We start from the raw sequence: 26,371 nt of genomic DNA on the forward strand, positions 1-26,371 counted from the left end.
CTCCCACACAACGGTATGAACAGAGGAATATGTCCGTCTGCTGAGGGAGCAAACAGGCAGCAAAGCGTCTGTCTTGCAAATATGTTGATGAGCATCTCATTAACAGACGGTATGAGTATCGAGGATCTCGTGTCATAACCTTTGCATGTCAACGGTGCAGACTAATCCACAGCTCAGGCAGATGCACTTGAGACCACCACAGAAGCTTCATTTAATACAAATACTTTATTGACAATGTGTGTATGGCATACCTTTTGATGGAATTGCTAAATCATGAGAACATAAACCAGGTTTGCCTTAATTGTACAGTTTACATTTGCAAAATGACATTGAGAAACTGTAATGCATATATAGAATCAAAAGTGCATATTCTTGTTCCTTTTTAGTTTGTCCATATACACATTACACTATACATAAATAATTGCATTGTAAAAATGACTCAAGTATTTACATGTATAATATATTTTATATAATATATAAATTTTATATTAAATCTAGGTAGATTACAATACGGATACTGGGTCAGGAAACCTCATGAGAGTCTGTGAATGTTTGTGTGCTATCTGTGGTTGTTGAGTAGCACCTCCAGCCAGCACGGACAGGAGGTGATGAACTGTCTGGAGTAGCAGGGGCCCCATCCTTTAGCAAAACTGATGCGAACACTGTGGGGGTCCCAGGGCCCTTCCTGGCACTCAGGCTTCACGCCGTGCTCCGCCATCCAGCTGGAGCGCTCATAGTCAAACACCTTGAGGGAGAAGCCCGGCATCACCCTCTTCACACTCAGCCCTCGAGCACTGGGTGGGTCCAGAGTGGGTGAGTGGATGAACACTGGGTGCTGGCTGCGATTGTACACCCACACGCCGTCCGGCTCCCGGCTCAGCACGATGCCGTAGCCGATTTTACTGCGAATCTGTTGCACACTGCTGCCGCTGCCATTCCCTCCACCTCCATGGCTGTGATGTCCGTGAAGACCAGATGTGCCGTGGCCGCCTGGGTCGTCCCGGCGGCTGTAGTAGGCATTGGCGTGGAGCTGTCCGAGGCAGAGGCCCGTGCCCTGAGGTAGGTCATAGAAGATGTTGAGCGAGGGCTCGTAGGCTGGATAAAGGCGACCCACGCGCGTGCGCTGCTCCCAGTAGGCAACGCTGCACCAGTGAGAGCGATGTCCGCCGGAAGTCGAGGAGCCGAGGGAGGTACCAGTGTCTGAGGAAGAAAAGAGGTTGAAGAATTAGTGTTTGCATAGGGCTATTTTTTGATGACAGTAATTCATCTTGGAGGGGAGAGTGATGTTTTGTTAAGAGGAAGGAGGAATGACAGAGGAAGTCTTTACGAAAGCATGAGCCACACGTTTGAATGCTCATTCTGTTTTCACTTGGGGAGAAAGATGGACAATAACTTGGCTGCAATCTGAATACAAGTAGTACCAGGACCAGACTCATTACTGACAGCTTATGTACTATCATGCAGTGAAGAGCTGTATGTCACTATGAGGAGAAAGCATCGTTAACGAGCTACTTCTGATTTTGTTCTCATTACTTTGCGAAACAGAAACTGTTTCTTTGTCTAACATTGCTCCTAAATCCTCCTCCGAACAGCAACTGTCCAATCATAGCTTAGTATCTGTAACTAGGAGCAGGCCAATCAAGCTTTGCAATTCTCTGCACATTGACGTGGTGCGCATGATGCTTGAAGTAGAGCAATACTCGACATCGCAAAGGTTTGGAAGACAGTGCGTTTTCTGTGGTACTTAAAAAACTGGGAATGGAATTGGAGATGACAGTGGTTTTTTTATGCAGACTACTGCTACCTTTAGCACATGCAAAGATTGTCTGGATGCGCTTGTGCTGCCTGAGGATTTCCCTACAGTATGAGCTTCACAACATTTCCATACTGTGACCCGTTACTCTGCATGGAAGCATCTGCATCCACGATGTTTCTCCACTCATGCTTTTCCTCACTCACTTTGAAAAGGTGGGTAAAACTGCCAACACGGAACAGCCCACTTCCTGCACTGACATCCCTCATCATCTCCCACCATAACACTCCCTCAGGTCCAGAGTTAAAGAGGAGGTGGAGAGCAGCACAGAGGGCAGTGAGGGGGGGGGGGTGGAAAGTATTCAGCTCTCTGTCAACCTAGCGCAAGCCCGTGAACCCTTGACCCCCCGGCCCTCATGCTATCAGCTCACATTAACTCCCACACAGAGTGATGCCATTATTTTGCTCCAGAGACTCTATTGACACAGAAGATTTAAAGACCCATGTGCCTGTGGCCCCATTCCTTTCATATCCCAGAGAGCACCCCCTCTTCATCCACCAGGGGCCGGGACGGCTGTGGCCCTTCTCCCATTAACAAGCCACTTTTGGGTGAAACCAGGACCGAGATTAGGCTAGGTGTGTTATATTTGCACAGCAGCCATTTTCATTTCGGGGGGGATGTGGTAGAGGAGGTGGTGGAAGTACGCAGAGCTGGGAGGAGGAGGAAGAGGAGGAGGAGGAGGAGGAGAGGGGGTTGTGTGTGGGTGTTTGTACGCAAATACAAGCACACACACACACTAGATGATGAGATAGGGCCTCACACAAGCACATGTACACACACAAATTCGGCCTTCTGATCCAAACAGTATGTCTATAACACACACACACTAACGCACACACTAACACACACAAAATTGCACTTCTCATCTGAGGCCCACGTGTGTCATTAGTGAATTCCAGGCTGGCAACTCCTGCGGTCTGGAGTTTTTACAGCTCTCCAATAAGAGAGCAGGCTGCTCAGCTAGCAGGATCTCTCTCTTTCTCTCACTCTATCTCTCTCACACACACACACACACACACACACACACACACACACACACACACACACACACACACGCACGCACACACTTTTACAAGCCATGCTCTTCCCTGTAATAAGGCAACACAAACATGTCTGGGGAAACACAGGGAGACTTTATGAGCTCACGATCAAATTAATTCCCGAGGCATAAAACAAACTGGGACTTTTTAGGGTTTTTTTTAGGGACAGTACACTTTAATCTCTATCATATAATGAATGACACTGCAGAGGATATAATATGAGATCCTGGCTTTTAAGTTTCCAGTGCATTCAGTATTCAGAGCAGGGATCCTGCAAACAAAGAGCTAAACTGCAGAATATGATGCGATTCAGTTTTTCAGCACCACATGTCGAGAAGAAAGTGGAAACCTCCAGATCTGCTCCAACTCTTTGATTAGGGCTTCAAAATTAAATTAAATTTAAGGCTGTTCATTCATGTCTTGCACTATAGCTGGGCAGTAATTTGTAGTAGTAGTGGACGGTAATAAGCTGTTTATAGTGTCGTGTTGTATCTTGTCTTAATGCCTCTTGTAAAGTTGCTGAAATGCACCATACAAATAAAGTTTCATACTATTCAAACTATTCATTGAAATCACTGTATATTTGTTTATGTACTTATAATATTTGAATTTATTGTGCTGCATTTGTGCAGAGTTTCATTTCAATTACTGGGTGATAAGCATGCTGACTTTATTTTTAATTCTTTGTTTTCTATTATGTGTAACTGTTCATTTACCTCGTCAGGGGCATTGCATTGAGGCATAAAGAGTCCAGAAAGTCTAAAAAGTAATCAAAAGGCTTGAAAACTGACAAATGTGAGTGGGAGTGTTCTTTCACATTATGCATTAGCGCCACAGTCTTCTGAAGATGGACTGTTGTGAAGTTAGAAACACTCCATCAGGTTTTCCAGCAGTGTTTGACAGTATGAGTAGTACAGCATGTCATGTTTAATGTTTCTGGCACAGTCCTCGGTGTCATCACGCTCAGCCTGGCTATCATCCAGCTGAAGGTATGACGAGCTCGTGCGAGGATGACGAGGAGAGCAGGGAGTGGGAAGGAAGAAGGAGTGGGGGGGGGGGACTTCTTCAATGGAATTTTTACAGACGGGTTCAAACTGGAGGTTATCAGCATGTTTATGTTCGAGCAGTTAGTGTGCGACTATGTGCGAATGTGCATGCCTGCATCTGTACGTGAGGGCTGGCAGCAATTACTGCGTCCTGCAAGCATTTAAGCCAACCACCATTTAATGGCTCTGTTTACCAATTAGATAAGTAGCCTTTGTTATTTCATTTCAAAATCGCTGTCTCTTAGTGCCAATCTCATCAAAACACCGCTACACTTCACAGCTGTTTTTATCCAAGGCCTGAACAAAGGTGGGAAGAAAGGTGGAGTATAAAATAAAGGTCGAACTGTAATTACATCTCAATAATCACCAACTTATGCTCTACTTTTGTATTTGGACTGATAAGAAGCAGTAGCAATCAAAGTTCAGGAGTCAGACAGTCAGTTTCCTGCTAGCTCCCCACAGACAGTCGAACCTGGACTTCAAACAATGACAGCAGCACTCATACTTCCTCTCTCTTTCCTCTTCTTTCTATCTATCTATCTATCTATCTTTTTTTTTTTTTTTTTTACCTCCAGTCATAACTGAATAGATATTAAAGGAATAGTTTGACATTTTGGGAAATATCCTCAAACACTTTCTTCTTGAGAGTTAGATGAGGAGATTGATACCACACACGTCTGGACAGAAAATATGAAGCCAGTGCATGTTAGCTTAGCTTAGCTTAGCATCAAGACTGGAAACAGGGGGTAACAGCCAGCGTGGCTCTGTGCAAATGCAACAAGAGTGTAGAAAGAACAGTTTGTGGTGTTATGGGGGTTATTTTCCAGATTATTTACTGACCAGGAGCGGTGACATCCTGGAGTCTCTGCTGGTCACATGACAACCTCAATGTGACTCCAGGAAGTCATGAAACCAAACTAACCAATACAATCTCAACTTGACATTTTGGGGTTTTTGCACAAATTTAACGACCAAGGTTTAATTTGAGGTTAATTTGTGGTTCTTAGAGGTGGATTTTTACCTTTTTACCAGACTAGCTGCTTACCCAGTCTTGATGCTAAGCTAACCGGCTGCTGAGTGGGATTGATCTTGTCATCTCATTCTCAGCAACAAAGCATATTTCCCAAAATTCCTCTAAATTCCCTCCTTTTCCTCTCTCCCTCCAGTTGGAGCAGTTGAAGCTTCCTCCTGCTAACCTTAACCTGCACAGAGGAGAAGAAGAAAGTTGGGGGGGAGTAGATGAGTAAAAAACGAGAGACTGGGTGAAGGAGGGAGCGGGAAAATGAGAGGGAGAGAGGGAGAGAACCTGCCAAGCATAACCAGCACCCACGGAAAAAATGAAGAGAGAGAAAGAGACTGTGAGAAAGACAGGGAGGGAGGGAGACCCTCGTCTTTCATCCAGTGCCAAGGATTAGATTCCCCTCCAGTTATTAGACTCTTCCACTGTGCTGAAAGAAGTGGGTGGGTTGGGGAGAGGGGGGAGGAGTGTAAGGGGGGGCAGAGGGACGAGATGGGAGGACAGAATTCAGCCACTGACCACTGTCGGTCCCCTCTAAGATGCTTTGTTTTGATTCAGCTTCCTCAAAATTTCCCCCCAAAGCTCTAAAAAGAAGAAATAAAATAAAAAAAAGGGGGGGGGGGCACCCCTCCCTGGCTACAATTGGTAGGTTCTGTTTTGTTTGAGACAACTATCATTACAGGGTAACTTCAATCCAGCAAGCCACATTTAAGCTGGCGTCTCGACTATCTCTGCCATCAGAGGGCTGTGTTATCGCCAGACATGGGCTTTACAGTCGAACACAACGGGGCTCTCACTCACAAACACACACACACACACACACACACACATTCTTGCACACACATACGCACACACTCATCCCTGTTCTTTTTCCATTGTAAAGTGGATCTTGTGATGTAGCCTGCTGCAGTGTGACAACAAGACATCTTTCTCTGTCTCTCGTATAATAACACATGAAATACAATTCTCCAACGCCAATCCATCATTTCGTACAAACAGCCGACCACATTCCTTGAACCTGGAGGGCAACGGAGCCACAGGAAAGTTACTGTGTGTCCCAGTAAAATTCCTAGGAAGATGTGTTTGCAGGCAGTTTAGAAAGCTCCTCCAAGAGGAAGAGAGAAAGTAACCAGTTTCCTGTGTTTCTGCTGCTACTTCAAAGTGCCAGAAAACTTAAGCCAAGGAATGTCTCAGGTTTTGCATACATCATCGCATCCCGGACAAGTCTGCTGTCATGTCATACTTCATCCGCCAAGACGGCAAGTTTGTGTTGCCGCTGTGTGCATAGAAACACTGGAAATCAAAATTTAGGTGTTTTTGATGTTTACACTTCTTCTTCTTAGTTCATTGAAAGCTGTTACACTGGAAATAAAAGGTGGTTTCAGGTGATATAACATATTGATTATGTACATACGATTGATAGAGGGTGTCACTAATCGCCCCCTTTTTTTTTTTATCTCACTGTACTGTTTGCCTATCAAATACAGGCAAAAACACCATAAGAGGTCAATAAAAACATTTTCAAATGTGGATATGTTCTGACTTTACATTGTCAAGTTCATAAATGAGTAAGTATGCACTAGAATGATCTTAAACCATCTGCTTAACATATCTCATAAGGAGTAAAGTGAGAAATCAGCGCTCCTCTGGGGACACTGTAGACCTTTTATTCTTGTTCTTGTTCAGTTTCAGTAAACAAAGAATAAGGAAAATGTACTAAATATAGTTTCTGTATAGCGACATATCAGTTTGCATCCAACCACTCCTCCTGCAGAACATGCACAAAGGTACATTTATATTACTGGTGTTCAGCTGTTGTTCAGATTCAAGTTCAGAAGCATTGATAGCAGCTCTCATTGATGCACTCTGCTGTCTTTTCTTTGCACAACAACCAACAAATTTGAGGCTGTGAATTTACCAAGATGTACCAAGATTTCAACATTTTCCACAGGCAAATGCTAGAATAACAAAAGCCTCTACAGTATATTGAGGTGACATGTAGTAGCTCTGTTATTGCAATTGAAGATTTATGGTAAATAAGCTGTGAGAGAGCAATTGTGAAGAATGACAATGCACCGCAAGGACTGCTCTTGTTATTATTCCCATTTGACGGCTTTGTCAGCTTTTCTTCTTTGTTTTCTAAAGGTGGACAAAAAGAATGATCTAAAGCTGAGTAAACACAACTGACTGTGTGTTAATGTGTGGGGTCTTGAACCTTAAATCATGCTGTTTCAGACTTGCACTTCAAGTTGAAGCAAGTTTAGTTTCAGCGCAACATTTCGACTTTTTTTAGTACAACTTAACCAGCTAAACAGGAGGAAGGACCAACGCCTAAATTACACTTCTACAGTACATTAAGGTGTCACAGCAGCTACAGCGTGAAGTGATTTATTGTGCTGCACACAGCAGGTATTCACTCTTGTGCTGCAGTGTTAAAGTAGATTGCTTGATCGATTGCTTCTATATTCCCTCTATACCTGATGTAATCACATTCACGTTCATATTTCACTTGTGACAGAGTGGGAGAAACAATCACATCAAAGTCAAAGTTTGCACAGGAAACGTTGTTGCTCGATGAGGATGAGCTCATCTGTTGACTATGTCTGATAAGGGGAACATTAGTCCTTTCTTCTGCTTGCTGTATGTTGTCTTCACTATCAACAAACACAACAGTTCAGTCATAGGTCATGTGGAGTGTGCATAGCCCCTATACATGTGGTTACATTTTTCAGGAGGTGCAGATAGGAGGAAGCCATGTCTGTACCTACAGAGGCAGCACAGACACATGAATTGTATCACAACACTGCGACAGACACTTAAATCAGGCTCAACGAAAGTTTTGCACAAACGGCATAAAGAAAGATGATTTGAACCTGAACAGAGAGACAAAGGCAGACGCAGAGAAGCAGAGGTCTGCAGTTGACAAGCCTCCCCTCCCAACACATTCCTGGACAGGCCCTCTTCCTCGACACTTCCTCCCCCCGCTCAGCCAGTCACAGAGGTCAAGTTGACAAGTCTCTCATTGAGCCTCACGTGGTCCGACTATATTGCCTTCACTCCTCACAACATAATTACACACATTTATTGGTGGAATGGATCCATTTGTTCCACTATGAAAAGAGAATTATGAAATTCCATCGAAAACTTAATTTGGGGGAATTATCTGAATGTGAAAGTCTCTCAGTGTAGCAGCTCTGACGTGGGCTGAAAATACAATACACAACTAACATGGTGAGGACATGACGCAAGAACTGAGACTTGCAGTAATCTAGTATAATGATCCTTAGAAAATGTGTATGAAAACAAATGCATTTTGTGTGAGCACATTTAATTTCACGCATTTGGAGTAGAAACATAATTTTTCAATGCCCCCTAGTGTTTCCGAGTGGTTCCTGGTTTTATTGTTAGTGCAGCTGTCGCAAAGACGAGCCGATCGCTTTCAGTTTTCCTCAGTCGTACCTGTCAATGCTGGGATCTGAAAATATGCCCTGGGCCGTCCCACATACTCCTTACATTTAGACAAGGGGGCACACAATCAATCCTAAAATCACCACCTTCCTGTATTAAATAAGTGACGACAGTTAGGTGTCAGGATGAAAGTGAACATCCCTGCATTATATGAACGAAAACACAAAAGGTCATGGGCACTTAGTTTAAATATGTCTCACTTGAAGGATATATACTCAGAACTTACATATTATGCGTGATTTTGAAAGAGGCTGCTGGCAAGAGAGACAATTACCAGAAGAGGAAGATGAAAATCGATGGCAGAGATAGTATAAATGCAGTCACTGGTGGAGCATGTCTCTGCACCTCTTGGCCACGATTATGCTTTGTAGATTTGTTGCTTTTCCATTCATATGATATACTAAAAAAATAAAAATAAAATACTTATGAAAAGCCTGACTTTGATCAATGATTCTCGTCTGAAGTTGGGGTAAGTCTCCTTTCATTTAGTGAGACACAAACTTTTAGCCTTTTGGGCAGGTGATCCATCCCTCTCCCATTCATTCTTCCTCTTCTTTTTGTATGCTTGAAGGACCCCTCTTCAATAGATGTTACAGCTAATGTTCTACACACTGCCACCTGCTGTCCTGGAGGGGAATGCAGTAAACACATCAAATAGGAGATTAAGCCTCCTATCAATTTTTTTGAAAGTTAAAAATATGGGAGATTGATGGGGGAATATTTAAACAGGAGGAGAGCAGGAAAAAAAGGGCAAAGTGTGGGAGAATCCCAGTAAAAACAGGGGGGCTGAGAGGTATGCTCTGAGTGCACCAAGCACAAACCACACAGAATACACTGTCTTTGTTTCCAGGTTTCCATGACAATCAACACCAGTTTGGAAATAAGAGAAAGGAAAGAAGCATGTTTGTTAAAGACGTAAGGTGAAATTGTCATGATTTTATATGGAGTAATAACATAGTTTGAGCATTGCTTTGCGCAACTACAGCAGGAGTTGGCGTCAGGGTAGAAGTGGAGGAGTAGAAGAAAACATTAAGAGAAAAAGCCTGAGTTCATTCATTCATTTAATCTATAATGGAGACATGAAAGCGGATAGAAACGGTGCCAGACTGACTGGACCGGCAGGCAGCCTTCATTTTCCTGACCCAACGGCAGACAAACTGCATAGTGAAAGTGAGGCTTATAGGGAATCAGTCTAAATGCCGATGGTGTCATTATACTGCAGCCATTACATTGAGCAATCAACATTTCCTTCATAATACTTTAAATCTGCTGAGTGAAGCAACACAGCCTAACATACTATCACTTTACGGAGTTGCTATGAGGGACATGTAGCAGTCAGGTTCATCTGAGCTTTGTGTAGGAAACAGCTAAGTGACCCAGCTGGAAACATCACTGTGAGATTGTTGAGGGTGAACCAAGAAAACCAACCTGAACAATGAGCTGAAAGATGCTGTAGAGCTGAGGGGAACTGCAGGGTCTGATGATCTGTGGGTTCATCGCTGCTAGCAACCCCTTTCACATGACACATAGCCATTTTATCAGTTGTTAATAAGAAATATTGATTAGTGCAGCTTTACCCATGAAGCTATGTATTCATATTTCAGAATGGGCATGCATTGCTCCAAATGAAAAAAAAAAAAAAACTTTAACTGAGACTGCTTCATTGATGTTAATCCAAAATATTTAGCCACCACAACCAGTAAATGATCATATGATCATCGTTTAAATTAAATGCAGACAACTTCTAACATGATTTACAGCATGAACCAGGATCAGGATCAAAATATGAAGCAATTATTTAAGCATTTATGCTTTAGATTCCCAGTTTGTGAGGCAAATCTGGCATAAAAGAAGTGACATTTAGCTTGTCTTTAAGATAATAAATTCAAAGACAATAGTATGACTGCAATCCATGATGCATGCACAAGAGTGGGCAGTTCTCACAAAAGAACTGAGTAATGATCAATGGATGCTGAAAGCTCCATGTGTGAGAGAAGAGTGTCTGTGCATGTGTGTATATATGGCCGTTCACTTCTTATTCACATCTGATAGCGAGGCTTGAATACTGTATGTGTTTGCCTGTTAGCTGTTGCTGTTGGTTTCCAATAACAGGGCTGAATGCTTAGGACAAACACACACACACAGTTGTTCTCGCTAACAGCAGACAGCTATGTCGCCTTAAAAGTTCCTGAAAATGTCGCTTCCCTCAAACATACTTCAGTCTTAACTCAGCACTGCATCCACAGCTCACAGCACAAGCGACAGTTTCCAACATTTCATAGAGTCAGAGCCTGTCGACATCTGCAAAGAATCTTTAGGTTCAGCAGCATGGCAGGATTCCATTAAAAGCCAAATTGCGGGTTGGCAAAAACTCTGAGGGAACAACGGAAAGCCACAGCCAGTCCTGTAATTTAAACCTTATTTTAAATTGTGATGGCCTGACAACATGGACTGAAAGAGAGAGGGCGAGAATGAGGGCTACAGAGAAAGAGAGACACTGAGAGAGAGTGAAAACGTGTGTACAACAAACAGGAGAGGCTACAAACGCAGAAGTCAAATTAACACTGAGACGAAGGACAAAAAGTTATTCGGCACGACATACTTGATAGTCAGGATCGCTTCCCCAATCCATGAAATTGGAGAGGTCAAAGGCTGTCACTTCAGCGTCACTCACAACAAAATATAAATGTCTGAAATATGCTTTTCTAAACGAGTATGTGTCCGTCTGTACATCGAATAGAGTGTGAACACAAATACATGAAGTTCTCAGCTACATTTGTGACGCTGTGGAGGCCAGACTTATAAATAAAACTAAAATTAAGCCAATCATCAGCCAATTACTGTTTAATATCTTACATTTTACATTATGTTTATGTTATGGTTTTACCCATATCAATGTGAACAGACTTAAAAAACAGACCATAATGATAACTAGATATAATAATGAGGAAATGCTCTTAGACTTCCAGTAAGGAGGAAGTCAGTGCTCAATACAAAACCCAAAATTAAACTACCAACGTCCTTATCTTAACAGAGGGATACCAGGAAGCAAACAAAATACTCAGTTTGAGACTCACAAGATAAAGATTCACTAAAGATAAAATGTAAAAATAAAAAAAAAGCTAAATAAATTAAAATAATGGGCGCCTCAGATACCCTCAAGTACTTGGAGCTCAAACATTTTAGATTAGTGTGAACTGACTGTTTGGGGGCATCTTCAAGCTCCATTCAACTAGAAAGCCGCTTTCTGTGTCTCCAGACAATGAAACCACTTCAGAGTTTACAGCTTTCCTATGCATGTGATGATTAAACACAGGCGAGGAAGACTGGAGAGATATGACAGGCTCTGAAGTTGGGGGTGATTCAAGGCTAACTCGGACGTCACAGTAAGCAATTAAGAAGAGTAAATTGAAATATCAACACAGTTCAAGCTGGAAAACAGCAGAATATTGGTGGTGTCAGCCTTAATTCAGTGTTTTTTGTTCAAAAGCATGACTACACCACCCGAAAAGCATCTCAAGAGCATGAATACACCTTTCATTTCGCCTCCTTCCCATTTGTTCTCAATCATTCCTCATTTCTTATTGTATTTTCTAACATTTGTCAATCAATATTTTCTGGTCATAACATTAAGCATTTGTCTGTCATCTAGGAAAATCCGGAGTTTTACTTTACTGTTACCATGATTTTTCAGATAATAGCCGACGGAGTTGCCTGGAGGGGGACTGGGAGGATGATGGACAATCAAAGATCAGGCTTACACCCCAGAGAGCCTGGTCGGTGGGTAGATTTAGGCAACAAAAGTACTTTGGTTAAGGTGAATCATCACGTTTCTTGATCTAAATCGCTGCAGACTTTTTCTGTATTGAACCAAGATCACAATTTTTCCTTAAACCCAAACCGAGTGTTGGCATTGCCTAAAAGTAGTCATAAAAAGTTTAATAATGCTGTAATCAGTATGAGCAGATATCACTTTGGGGAAAACAAATGAAATATATTGTCAGCGAACATTCAGTAGCAGCATTTTTGTAACATTTCCTCACTATGTTGATAAAAAACACATTACATTTCCTTCAAAATGTGTTTGCTTTTGCAAATTATTTATATATAATCATAATTTCTCAGAAACAGGGTTGTAAAAACAGTGTTAACATTCTGGCATTCGGCCTAAAATGTCAAAGCATTCAAAAACCAGCTAAAGAAAAAAAAAAAGACATAAAAAGAGCTGTGGGTGAGCTGCGCGCCGCGTCCTTAGCTGCATACCCCGCTTGTAGTGAAAAAGAGCCGTGATGGAAAATATTTGAGGAAATGGCAAATGGTTAATGGGCCAGCACTTGATGTTGAATTCCATAGTCTAATGTGTCTCAGTCAGGCATAAGAGCAAGTGTTGTACGCGTGCCAGCAAACAGGCTGGAGGTTCAGGTCACTGAGAGGACCCGTCCAGACTGAGACGGATGGATTCTCACTGAACACAGTTTAATGTGCCTGTTTGCTTTCTGTCTTTGCATTGTTTTCACATCTCTTTGACACACGATTGAAATGAATTCTACTAGGGTGTCTCATTTAATAGCCATGCTTTTGTGAGTCTCAAAGCCTCAGCAGATAATTCACAAAACCTCATCCAACTGTGCCAACGCGCTCTGCCTGCAAAGCTTCACACTTTCCGAGCTAAACTCACTAAAACAGCACGGCGCAGTCAAAGTCTTAAAACTGTCCTCCAAACTTCCAAGAATGTCGGCTCAGCTCCGTGTTTCTTAAGTATTAACGGCGATATGTTCAAACATGTATCAGATGTCACTCTCCAGAGTCAGACCCCTTTATCCCCCTCCCACCTCTTTCACTGCGAGACCCTTCTCCCCCTCACCTTCCCAATTTCCCAACATTCCTGGGCTGTGCCCCATCAGTCAAAGGGCCAATTCATGGGGTTAATGCTGCAGCGAGTGCAGACAGGGTTTTGAGACAGGATGTTTGGCTGATACCTTGCTCTGCTTAAGCAAACAAGCCACCAAAATATGATTACTGGGGGCAGAGAGGGAGCAGTCTTCTTGTCTTACTTCAGTGCATCCAGGCTATACTAATGTCCACTAAGTACCATTGCTTTACTTGTTTCCACATGTCCAAAAGCCAGGGCCTAATGACAACAAGGTGGACAAATGTTTGACAAGTACAATGAGGTCATATGGTAAAAGCTGACAAGGACATCAATCACGCTTTGGCATTGTCTCTCAATCCCTTAAAATGAAAACGATGCTAAGTGTGCTCGCCAGTGCTGTTAAAAACATTACAATCAAAATGTGAAATGCTGCTAAAACCAAGACTAAAAGTCTACAGCCAAGCTAGCAAGGCCAAGAGACTGTGATGCTCATTGCGCAACATTTAAAGTCCATCGTGTTGCGCAAATCAAAAGTGTTTATTCTACATACAATGGACATTTTATGACTTGCGTGTGTCACAGTTAAGTCATATCCGAATCGACTGTATCCTTAGTCAGGATCAACTTTATTGGATACAGACTGTAAATATGAGCAGTTGAATGGGACGATGAGAGTGAGATATGGGGAATTTATGTATGTATATATTCGACTAGGCGAATGCTAAAGCACTAACATGCCTAATGTTGACCCAACAGCTTGTGGTTGTTTACATTGACTGAAATTTAGCACATATCAATTAGCATATAAGTATGCTAATGTTAGCATAAGCCTATACTAATATAGTGATGAGCACAGTTAGCATAATAGCATTTAGGATGTTTGATTGTAGCATGATAACATGATAATTTTAGCATTTTTCATTCAAACTGACATTATGTTCATGTTAGCTGATTTCTGCTTGAAAGGGAGCTTATTTTGTTTTGTTTTTAAGTTGTCACCAATTGCTAGGGGCAGTTTAATGCTTCTTATGATGATAAAAAAAGAGCTGCTTCAGCTATTAAGATGTCTTGAACAATGCTATGTTAGCATTTTATGTCAGCTGTTTTTGGGAAGTAAGCTACAGCTGAAGCAGAACCTAATTTTCGGTCTATATTTTGATCTGTTTGTTTCACTAAAAGAAAAGTCACCAGATTCATTAGGCTCATGAATATCAGTCCCAAATTTCATGACCAAACAACTAACGTCAATACAGCCACATTTTCTAACAAACAGCAACCAACAAATTTAATGCAGAGTTTGAGTCTGTGTATCATCACAGGATGAGATTATTATGCAGAGACTAGAAAATACTGCATACAGTCCCAAATAATGCGTATTTAGAGAAAAAGCATCACAAGCTTTGTCAAACATAAGATACAACAGACATAACTTTTAGTTGTACCTCAATTATGAATGTAAAAAAGCAAAACTTTGCCTCCCGTCCTACAAATCGCGTGATTGGTGAGAGTGCGTGTGTGTGCATGTGTGTGTTTTTGTCTTGATAGAACCCCTATGTGAGTACTCTGAGACGATCTTATCACTGAGTCAGACAGAAATTCCTCCCTTTCTGTCTCCCTGTGTCACACAAACACACACGCACACACACACACTGACAATAAGAAGCTGAATGGCACGTTTTGTTGGAGTCACAGAGGGACAGTCCAAGCAGATATAAGACTACTAAACGACATTTCCTTTTTTTCAAAGCATGGCCGTTTGCTGCACTTTAAAGCTTTAACTGATCGAATGATAAAAGAGGCCGGGACAAAGGTATGTATGGACCACACCCTGCTGCAGCCTTTTTTTCCTCAAAGCTAGGGCTGGTTTAAAAGGAATAAAAAAGATGCTGAAGTACCAGAGCACATGTTCAATGCGTGTATTTGTTCTAAAGAAAACACCACATGCTTTAGATGATATGCCAAAGGATCACCTGCACAAAAAGATTCATTTAGGCTCTTGAAAGATCTAACCAACATCAAGGGGGTTTTTTTACCTGCAGACAATTCTTTGATACAAGCTTCATGTTCTGCTTATTTCCTGTTATTATAGCAGCTGGAGCTCAAAGGAGGAGCCTTATAACCTGTAAAAGTTAATGACAAAAGCTACATGCAGATTTCTTGGCTACCTCTGTTTTGCCAAGTCTCTTTCCTACTCATGCTCTTGGCCTGAGCTCCAGTTCTCCGCTCCAGCGTTCTGGTGTGGGGGGCAGGGGATCAGAGACCACACACACACGCACAGACTCCACACACCACATCTCGTAAGAAAACTGATCTATTTCCACTCATTTCACCAGGCAGACGATAGGTGGTAGCCTGGTAGCTTGGACATGGCTCAAAATCACATCCTAAAACTTGACTCTTGATTCACTTTTGACCTTGACTGAACAGCCTCTGACAGCATCCAATAATAAAACTTTTGTCGCTGCTTTGTCAGTGCAAAGCAACTTGAAAGTTAGACAGAATTGTTCGAACTCAAAAGCAAGGAAAGAAATAATGTGATTATTGCATTAAAAATACATATGGGTTATTTATTTCAAGCCTCCGCTTGACACAAAAACGCTGTGAATAGGCCTGTGTAGCTGCTATGAGACTGAGGTCATATTGTGTGTGTTTTTATTTTCTTTGAGTTTGTGGGTTTTCATACCCTGGGAGGAGTTCACGTTCTACGATTAAAAACTTACAAATGGTGGGTATTTTATAAGCTGACTTTTAGACTCAATGGATTAAAATTGACTGCTTTTGGCTGACAGAATCAAAAATAAACAGAGGTTTCAGCATTTATGTGCCAGAATTTTATTCCTGACACTATGGGGAAGCCTTTGAAACAACATGTACGTTCCCATGTTGTTCCAGTCCAAGTATTCAAAGTATCTTATTTATTTTTTTTGTTTTTTTCTGGGTCAAAAGACAGTGATGAGGTGTGCATAGGGAGGATTTATGACCTCAGTATTTCTACAACACTGGCTACAGCCCTGCCCCTAAGCATGGAAAACATGCATAACAACTCAATAAATGACTCCAACTTTAATCATCAAGTTTAACTAAAAAAAAGGCTTAAGTTAATTTCTGGATACAACAGACAAACAATCCCCAGAAAGTCTCTCTGGGGCACCGCTGGCTCCTCACACAGGTCCATGATGCCGTGACTACACTACACAGACTTCAGAGGTGCCCATTCACCTTTCAACACTGTCCACAAGTGAGCCCGGGGAGGCTTGATCGAGTGGGTTTGTGGGTTTCTTCTAACGCTGCAAGGACCTCTCCAGCCGACCCCAGCACGTAAACAAATAAAGCTCCAGTTTCATCATCTAGAGGGGGCTGTTTCCTGTCCAAACGCAGCCCTCAGCCTGCACCCCCCCTCCACATATACACACAAAACTCTACACCTCCGCCTCATCAGAGCCACTCAGCTCCCCCGCCCCCAAAATGCCAGCCTCTTTCCACTGCTCAATTGCCGAGAGGAATGGAGGGATTTGAGGGAAGAAAGAGGGAAAGAGGGGGATGGGTGGTTGAGAGGCAAAGGGGATTGGGAGCATGCACGGGGATCTTATTGCAGCTTCATCCCAGTGAAATATTTTGCTGTGGAGAAAGCGCAGGGAGAGAGAGACAGAAAGGCTACACTGCTGTGGCATCTAGATAGTGAGAGACCCCAGACCCCCACCAAGCCCTCCATGCCTCTCTGACAATAGAAGCTTTATGCAGTGGAGTTTTTGGTTCTCTTAACAGCCTTTGAAAATAGGAAGGAAAGCACCACATAATAACACCAGTAAATGTCATTTACCCTTTTATGTTAACATTGGAGGGTGGAGGTTGCGTGATATGTACGTTTGCTTGCACGAGTATGTACGTGCACACACGCTCATCCGACTCAAAAACTTTTCCTTTTGTGCTTCCAAACTGATTTGCGGTAAAAGTTCCTCTTTCAACATGATACGCTGCGGAAATAAATCTCTGCCTGGTTGCAATGTTCACATACTTCTGCAACAGAGATGCACGTTACTCACCTGTGTAGTCTCTTGGCGTAATGTGAGGCGGACTGGAGAAGGGGGGAGGCACAGTTTCAGTGTAAGACAGACTTGAGTCTGGTAAATGCAGAAGAAGCACAGACATACAGAAGAAGAGTGAGATCCAGATTATCATTCAACCACAAGTTTGGCAATTGATTAATCGTAATTCATCAAGTAAAAATGCCAAATATTCCTGGCTACACCTGCTTACTTTTCTGATAAATGTGTTGAGGTTCTGGGCTGTTGGTAGGAAAAAAGCTCAGCTATTTCAGCCCTAAAACAGTCCCTGAAACTACAGAGCAGACTGCCTGTTTGCACAAACAGAGGCTCCCTATTATAAACTCCAGATGTCATGCTCATCAAAAGGGAAGATGAGAACAGGTTAAGCCCAACTAACTGTGCGTCGCTTTCAACACAACCAGCGTTTCAAAGATAATCTGTGTTTGCGGTCTAAAAATATGACGGTGACAACGCCCTCGGTGCCATTTACCGGGCTGTGATGCGGTATACGTTTTTCCAAACTCACCCAGTGGCTTGTGTTCATCTGAACGGGACAGAGAGTATGGGGGAGGAGGTGATTCTGGAAATACAAACAGAAGTGAAGATTTAGTTAAAGCCTGTGTGGTCTTAAAATGAGAAAAGAAACTCCTCGCTCATTACGCCTCACGTAGTATTAGCTGATGTGTGAGATAATCAAAAACTTAAGGTATTTTGCAGTGGTGCAACCAGCTATGTGAAAAGCTTATTGTTTGCAGAGTTAGTTGGTTAACATCTCATTTTTCATTTCATGGACTTATAAGACACCAAACAAGAATATAACCAAACACACAAAACACTGCACCCCATCACATCCTTCCCCAGACACAGTTCCTTATAATCATCCACCAAGACGAACCATAGCCCTTAAATGATCATATATTGAACAATAAAATGTTAAATGGACTTCATCTTCAGTGTCACCTCCAGTAAACCAATCTTTCCTCCTCAGGCCATTAAAAACTCACCTGTTTCTATATGAAATGGCACTTGTAGAGACTGTGTGCATGTAACTGTGCACAAACTGACTCTTGGCTATATTCTGCTTCAGATTATACTCTCTTGTTGTATTTCATGAGCTAAAATATTCAGAATTTAGGTTTACCAAACACCAACAGACCATCTTTGGTCACTATGTGCACATGACTGCATAACTGTAAATGCATCTATGCATCCATGTATAAATCACATCTCAGATCTGAGCATTTCATCCCAGACCTCGTATCTTTTAAATGATTCTCAAGATGTTTTATCCTCCGCCTGTCTTACATCTCCATAGATAGGACATTTTCACTCACACGGACACTGCGGATGACTTCTGTGTGAAAGCAGCTCTGTAAACTGAGCAACAGCTCCTGCTGCTGCTGCTGCTGCTGCTGCTGCAGGGATAGTCCCTGCAGTCAGAAGTGGACAAGAGTTTGTGGCTGCGGCCCCTTTAAGAGCAGAGCCAGTAATTGCCGGAGTCCTCAGTCAGTCAGATACCCAGCGAGTCAGTCTGGCGCCAGCACTATGCAAACTGTATATTATCGGCACTCCTTCACCTAAATAACAAGAGGAGGACCTCCTTGTCAGAGAAAAAAGAGCCTAAGTGCAACTTGAGAGCGACCCTCAATTGGATGATGTGGGAAGCAGCAAAGTTTTGCGCAAATTTAAATAGGCCTGAGTGTGTAATGTGTTTGGAATGTGGAGAGGAAATCAAAGTAATGGTTGACCAAAGTAAAAGCCGAGTTGTGAAAATGTTATAAAACTGTGGAGCAGGTCAAAAGTCTGTGACATTTCTTCTCGTTTGAGTGTTGTGTTTTGAGCTTTAAACTTTAATCCACGCCAGCAAATGTTCAGAGGACTTCATTAGTAGTAACTGACGAAAAGGACAATTCGTGACGCTGTTAGACAAGTAACTCAACAACAGCAACACTCTTCTGAGGCTGCAGGCCTGCAGGCAACAACAGGGATTTATAGGAAATCCCCATTAATTTCATTTTTTTTCTCTCTCAGCCATCAATTTTCCTGGTGCATTACGTCTAATTAAATTCATGACGCTCTTCACTTTTATGAGATAGGTTTTAGTCTGTGCAAGGCCCCCCACCTGACTCTGGACCACAATGGGTTTGGGGGGGGGGGGGGGGGGGGGGTCCCAGGGGCCCCGATGAAGAGGTGGGATGGTTTCGTTTCACTGACGCCTAGTGCGGTGGAAGTTAGGAGCACGACAGATTGACATGGTAATATTTACTACCTCCACCCTCCCACCAAATCAGTGTTGACGCTCTTACCTGGCCCACATAAGCGGCTGTAGTGATAGGGGTTGCAGCACACCTTTGCGCTGTCCACCGCGCCGAAGCTCTGGCAGTGGCTCAGCGTTCTGAGCCGAGCTGAGAGCGGCAGGTCGCTCCAGCGGTACATCTTACACAGCAGATACTGTGGAGAGATGTGATGAGCACCGAGCCGCAGCTCCGTGCTCGGCACCAAGACGCACTCGCTGGATATCCCACCTTTGGTCTCTACAGCCTTCACCAAGGCGTCCAGAGATCTCTCCTTGAGTCTTTTCAAAAAAGCGTGAGCGATGCTCGCGAGTTCCTCCTCCAGCCCCGCATGCTTCGATGCGCACTGACAGGGGCCCCCTCCGTCCTTTCTCGGGGCCCAATAAGGGCTCCGAGGTCTGAGATCCCATTCCCCAAACAAACAACACTTCACCGTCCTACTGTCGCCCTCCTGTCCCCGCCGAGAGCCCCTGTGCTCCCGGACGCACATGGCACCCCGGTCATCGTCAGGCTGCTCCTCTTCCTCCCTCTCCGCGCTCTCTGCCAGGTCTCCAGCCTCCCCCGTGAGTCCCGGAGCCGGGTCAGTCTGTGTCACCGACCGCTGCTCATGTCTGTGGAGCTTTCCTGAGTGTCCGCAACACGGACCGTTCCGTCCCCCCTCACCTCGTCTGCTTCCATCACGCCCGTCGCTCTCGGTGACCAGACGGCTTCTCCAGAGTCGCCGTACAAGACCTGAGCGTTTCGACTTGAACATACGACAACCTAGACAGTTTTGGATGTGTCCTGTCGGTCCCGTCCGGGTCCCGGGAGATGCCACATCGATTTACACTCGTCGCGCAAGACCAGGGGTTTGTGCTCGGTGCGCACAGCATGCGCAGCCGGTGGTCACCGTTCTCTGGCTCTCCCGCAGCATTAGAAAGAAATCTTCAGTCATGCGTTGCGTTAAACATCACCAAACGTCTGTAGAAGGAGAAGGCTACACACAGTCACTGCTCAGTGACCTGCTGTCGCCAACTCAATTAAGCCACAACTTTTGCCAGCCCTCTCACAAAGCCTTGAACTCCCCAACACTCTGGAGATCCCGCACACAATCCACCAACCATAGTTAGACCCCTCAAGGAGCAGTTACAGTTTATATGAACAAAAAGAGCATCAGAAACATCCAAATGTTTGCCCGGAGTTTCTCCTGAAGCTCCGCGAAACCCTGATCCATAAAATCCTCACTTCACCCCGAAATAAATCCTCGCAACTCTGAAATCCCAATGATTTCTGTCGCTGTGGTGGAAGCAGTAATCCCGCTGCAGAGTCCCGGGAGAAAGCAGAGATGGTCGGGGACTCCGGTGCCAAACTCCGGGACGGATTCCGTGCTGAGAAGTTGTTTTAAAGAGAGCTGGAATTACTCCACTCTCCACTCCCCTGCAAGTCCTTTTCGGACGCGCACACACAGAGAAACACTCACAGGCACACGCACACACGCTCCTGCACACACACATTAGTCAAGAGAGACAGAGTAAAACCATGCTTGTTCGACCCTGGTTTTCAAAATAAAAACCTCAGCGGTGAATACATTGTGTTGAGGGAAAAAAAGTGTCAAAAATGAAAATAAAGGCGTACTTTTGAGATAGAGGTACACGAAAAAGTTTTTTCTTTTTTTTTTATCCAAAACCATATATCGATATATTGAAATAACAATAATTGTCAGTCTATTTTCTTGAAATAATATTGTTTCTGGTAAAGCTTTATTTTATTTTTGATTTCCTGAGACCTTTCCTGGAAACACTATAGAAAATTGTTTAGGGAGAATTGTTTTTCCTTAAAGAATAACTTCATTTAAACCCAAGTAAACATCAACTCATATTTCACTTTTAACTTGAAACTTTTCACTGCTTAATTGAGCTGCTGTACTAGATTAACTGGATAAGATAAAAAATTAGTTTGAATTAATTTTTGGGTATCGCTAAGTGTATCGCTGGATATATTTAGTGCCACAATTTAAAGTTCAGGAGGTTATTGTTTTTTCAGAAAACGTCCATTATCTACATTATCTAAAAAAAAAAAAAAAAAAAAAAAAAAAGGATCTGTTTAGTCTCACAGTTGTCATAGAGACTACTGAAAAAAGTAAACGTTTCATTTTTCCAAAACTTAAACATGCTTTTATTTTGAAAGCAAAATGAATGAGCCTGTGTAATTCTGTCCGCTTTGACTCTCTCTCTCTCTCTCTCTCTCTCTCTCTCTCTCTCTCTCTCTCTCTCTCTCTCTCTTGGGGCCCCAGAGGAAAGCTCTGGAGCCATTGGTTGATTCCCGCCATCATGTGCCAGTCTAGACACTTTGGCGGCTGGGAGCCGCACTGATTGTTGCGCAAACAGGTTTCAAGTTTCTTAACTCTTAAAGACGCAACATCCTGCTCCGCTCTGCTCAAACTGGAAGCGTCCTGCAGGGTGGTGATCACAGTGAAAATCACATTGATCACAGCTGAATAGACAGATGATAAGTACATAAGAAATAATAAACGCCTCCACGGCCTGTAGATGTGCATGTGCAGCACAAAAACCACAGAATGAGACCTCCTAAAAACTCAACAACAACAACAACAACAACAGCAACAACAACAACAACAATAATCATTATCATTATCATCATCATAAAACAACTAAAGCTTTATCAACTGTTTTGAGGCATGCAGGATCATTATTCTGAGGTGTATCATTACTGTCATTGACTCTATTGGCTCCATATTGTTATTATACAGCCAAGGTATGGTTAATGCAGTACAATACAGGTAGTATTACACAGCCGCCTCATTCTTTAAGATGTAAAGTAGCTTATGTGCAGAGGCTGAGACTCTTGTTTAGTCCAGACTTTCAAGTTTCAGCCGCAGATGAGGAAATAAAGGGCTTAACAGTGAAAATAGAAAGCTGTACATTTCTGTGATTCCCTGCAGCTTGTGGGATTTAAATGATGTGTGAAGTTTTAGCCTGGCTTTGGTTACACAAAAGAACAACCTGATCGTATTTCTTTACTCCTACAGTATAGATTTTTATGGTGTGAAGATAAATGTGGTACACGAGCCACCTCTTTATTTTCAATAGTGAGGGAAGACGCATTCAGACCTTTTACTTGAGCAAAATTATCCATACATTTATACATATTCTAATTATGTCTAATTCTAGTTATTCTATTTATTTAATATGCTGTTAAATAATGCTTCATATTTTCTAAGCTGATTATATTTCTAGATGTGAAATCTTGATTTTCGAAGTAACAAAGTATAAGCTTATACTGTAGTTGTAAAATAAATGTAAACGCTACATTATTTTCCTCTTATGGGTAATGGAGTAGAAGTATAATCTAGCACTAAATGAAAATACTCAATTGCAAATGTCTCCAAACTGTATAAACTTCTGTGTACTTGTTTCTTTCATATTAGACTAATGTCATTATTATTATTGTACTAGCACACTTAATCTTTAATTCAAAATTAACATGCATTTATACTTTGAGCTGAATTTCAAATATTGTCAAAACATTCATGCTTTTACTTGTTTTACTGTATATATTTCCTCCCTTTGAGTGGGTATTCATTGGCAAGAAGTGTACAGTAACACATTCACTCAAGCACGTACAATTGTGAAGGACTTTTTTTTTTAACCCATTGCATGATGGCTGGAGTTTCCTTCTTAAACACATTTCACTGCAAGTACATCTTTAAAGTTACATAAGAGAATTGTACAAGTCTTCGACACTTAAGAGACATTAATGACATTAGACTCATAGATGACATCAGGTTGTGGTTCAAGAAGAGCAGATTGTCCACTCATCACAGAGTTGGTGGTTCAATTCCTGGCTCCTCCTGTTCTCGAGCAGTTGATCAAATAATTGTCAAAATAGTGAGTGTACACACAGATGAGCAGAAAAACCTGTTGAACATAAGTAGCACGGAGAATGAGAGGGTAGATGGGGTAAACAGGGGGTTAGGGTATCCCCCAGTGGCATCATGCCAGTCCTCCCATTACTTGTGTCTGGGCCAATGTGACCGCCTCCGCCACCGCTTGAGACTTGCATTTTAACATTTTAACAACTCTGCAAGCGTTGGTTCAAGTGGATGTTATGGCCGTAGGATTAGCACAGTCTTCCTGGTGGGTGACCGTTCACACCTCATATCAGAAGAGTTAAACCTGTCCAGTTATGTGTGCTGTGCCGTGATCAGTGTTCCCAAACTCTACTGGAGTATGTGAGGGCCGACGGGGCTGGCTGAAGAAGTGGGAGTCAAGTTACAATGACAGAAGGAGAGAGTCGAGGAAGAAGAGGAGAGCTGTGTGTGTGTGTATGTGTGTGTGTGTGTGTGTGTGTGTGTGTGTGTAGCTGCAGAGGGGTTCACTGGGCACCTGTTCAAAATGTGTTCCCCTGTGTAACTCAATCAGATGCAGAGAGGGAAGTGTTTTGGAAGCGTTTCGTCCAGAGCTGAACGTTTCAGTGGCCACATAAACACCACTGGGACTCCCAGTCGAGGGAAACGTGATTTACTGGTCTCTAAAACAATATATAACAATCTATATTTAATCAAATAGATCAGAGACTCATGAGAAGTTCAGGAGCATTGACCATCCAGCATCAGCTGACGTCACTAACTGTCAGCACTGGTGTTGGTTTCTATATGTCATTGTTTTCTGTAAGTCATTACTGATAAAAACCAGAAAAGAAAAAGTCAGGTCTACTTTTTGTCATATTGCTCTGTGATTTGACAAAAAACATATATGTGATGTAAATTCAACTGGGAAAACTATGTAATAATAACAGTAACAAAGACATCAAAAGGCCCAACCCAAAGTCTAACCAAGGGGTAATTAATGTGAGGCAATAGGAAAGATTCCCTCCATATCACATCCCACTCCTTTGTCACATCTGGCATGCATTCATAGACAAACACAGATCCCATAGAGTGCAATATAATAACTGTGTACATAGTGAGTGGCTCATATATACAGAAAGTACAATGTGTTTACATTATTAGTGCAATACAGGAATTATGTACAATAAAAAGATTACGTGGGCTGCACGGTGGCGCAGCAGGTAGTGCGCGTGCCTCACAGCAAGAAGGTTGCCGGTTCGATCCCCGGGTCAGACGGGGCCTTTCTGTGTGAAGTTTGCATGTTCTTCCCGTGCATGCGTGGGTTCTCTCCGGGTACTCTGGCTTCCTCCCACAGACCAAAAACATGCTCATTAGGTTAATTGATGACTCTAAATTGTCCGTAGGTGTGAGTGTGAGTGTGAATGGTTGTTTGTCCTTGAATGTGGCCCTGCAATCGGCTGGCGACCAGCTCAGGGTGTACCCCGCCTCTCGCCCATTGTAGCTGGGATAGGCTCCAGCCCCCCGCAACCCCGAAAGGGATAGGCGGTATAGATAATGGATGGATGGATGGAAAAAGATTACGTATATAAAGCTAATATGCACAGAGACAGTGTTGTGTTTGTGTATAAGTGTATGTTACACTTATGCCACACTGTAGGCTATATTTTAGTATTGCATGCAACTGTAACTATGTTGGAGACAATGACAGTAAAGCTTTCTTAAATTACCTGAATCTTGAATCAATAATAAGGGAACAGCTGAGTCTGCATAACTAAAAGTCAAAGAGGTCAAACCAGCTGGCTGACCTGGGAGAAACTGGTTATTGGACACTTGACAAAAAGGCAATAGTCTGTGCAGCCACGCCATCATTGAATTACACGTTCACTTATTATTACTGTTCAGTGTGCATTGATTTCCATCCATCCATCCATTTTCTATACTGCCTTTCCCTTTCGGGGTTGCGGGGGGGCTGGAGCCTATCCCAGCTGTCAACGGGCAAGAGGCGGGGTACAACCTGGACCGGTCGCCAGTCGATCGCAGGGCAACACTCAAGACAGACAACCATTCACACTCACACTCACAACTAGGGGCAATTTTAGAGTCACCAATTAACCTGAGCATGAGCATGTTTTTGGTCTGTGGGAGGAAGCCGGACTGCCCGGAGAGAACCCACGCATGCACGGGAAAATGCATGCAAACTTCACACAGAAAGGCCCCGCCTGGGGATCGAACCGGCGACCTTCTTGCTGTGAGGCACGCGCACTACCTGCTGCCCCACCATGCCGCCCTGCATTGATTTCCTAAACAGAAATAGAAGATAAATAGTAGAAGAAGAATAGAAGAAGACAAGAAGCATTGCTTTTATTCAATAAAATACAGACATCATAATGCAAGCTGTATCTAATAAATGACCACAGACATTTTATGCCTTCAGAGATGAAAAGAAATGAGGAGACGTTGGATATTGTTGTTCATGGTCGGTGCCTTAAACCTCTTGGCCACCTGGGCGGCTCTCACATATTTCCTGATGAGCAGTACTTGCCAAACGATAGTCACATTGCTCTTTATATTAATGTAACTACTTTATGTCATACACTAAAAGCACAGACAGCTTCCTAGACTTGTAATTTTAAATGTGTTGACAGACCTCACTGTGAACAGTTTTCTTTGGATTTGCTCTCTAATGAAAATCTTTTTTTTTTCTACACTTTGTGTGAACTGACCCTTTAATAGAATCTAGATCAGTCAAACAATTGCTACTGACGCCATGTACAAGCGTCCTGGTTGCGTGTGCCTTGGTGATAAGGTGTGTGTGTGTTTGTTGGGAGTATGGGAAGAGGGGGTGGTGGTGTAGAACGGTTGGTGGGAGAGTAGACAGGGTGTCCGGCACCAAACCACCTCCCAAAATAAATGCAGTCCCCGC

The 26,371-nt window shown here is 42.9% G+C and overlaps 1 protein-coding gene across 1 annotated transcript; it reads right to left on the reverse strand.

The window, feature by feature from the left end:
• Nucleotides 1–282: 282 nt before the first annotated feature.
• Nucleotides 283–21,012, reverse strand: LOC139336226 (mothers against decapentaplegic homolog 6-like). Its single transcript, XM_070970237.1, has 4 exons — nt 19,611–21,012; nt 17,831–17,884; nt 17,302–17,379; nt 283–1,200 (listed from the first exon to the last, which is right to left on the reverse strand). The coding sequence occupies exons 1-4, from the start codon at nt 20,350–20,352 to the stop codon at nt 560–562; spliced, it is 1,515 nt and encodes a 504-aa protein (XP_070826338.1). The 5' UTR covers nt 20,353–21,012; the 3' UTR covers nt 283–559.
• Nucleotides 21,013–26,371: the final 5,359 nt, after the last annotated feature.

This window comes from Chaetodon trifascialis, chromosome 1, assembly GCF_039877785.1.
Source record: "Chaetodon trifascialis isolate fChaTrf1 chromosome 1, fChaTrf1.hap1, whole genome shotgun sequence".
NCBI lineage: Eukaryota > Metazoa > Chordata > Actinopteri > Chaetodontiformes > Chaetodontidae > Chaetodon > Chaetodon trifascialis.

Bases quoted from the DNA above. Each gene is read 5' to 3' on its own strand.
- LOC139336226 (XM_070970237.1), bottom strand. From the start codon at position 20,352: ATGTTCAAGTCGAAACGCTCAGGTCTTGTACGGCGACTCTGGAGAAGC. The intron at 17,885-19,610 runs GTAAGAGCGTCA...TTGTATTTCCAG, and splicing joins CAGCCGCTTATGTGGGCCAG to AATCACCTCCTCCCCCATAC. The intron at 17,380-17,830 runs GTGAGTTTGGAA...TGCATTTACCAG, and splicing joins AGATGAACACAAGCCACTGG to ACTCAAGTCTGTCTTACACT.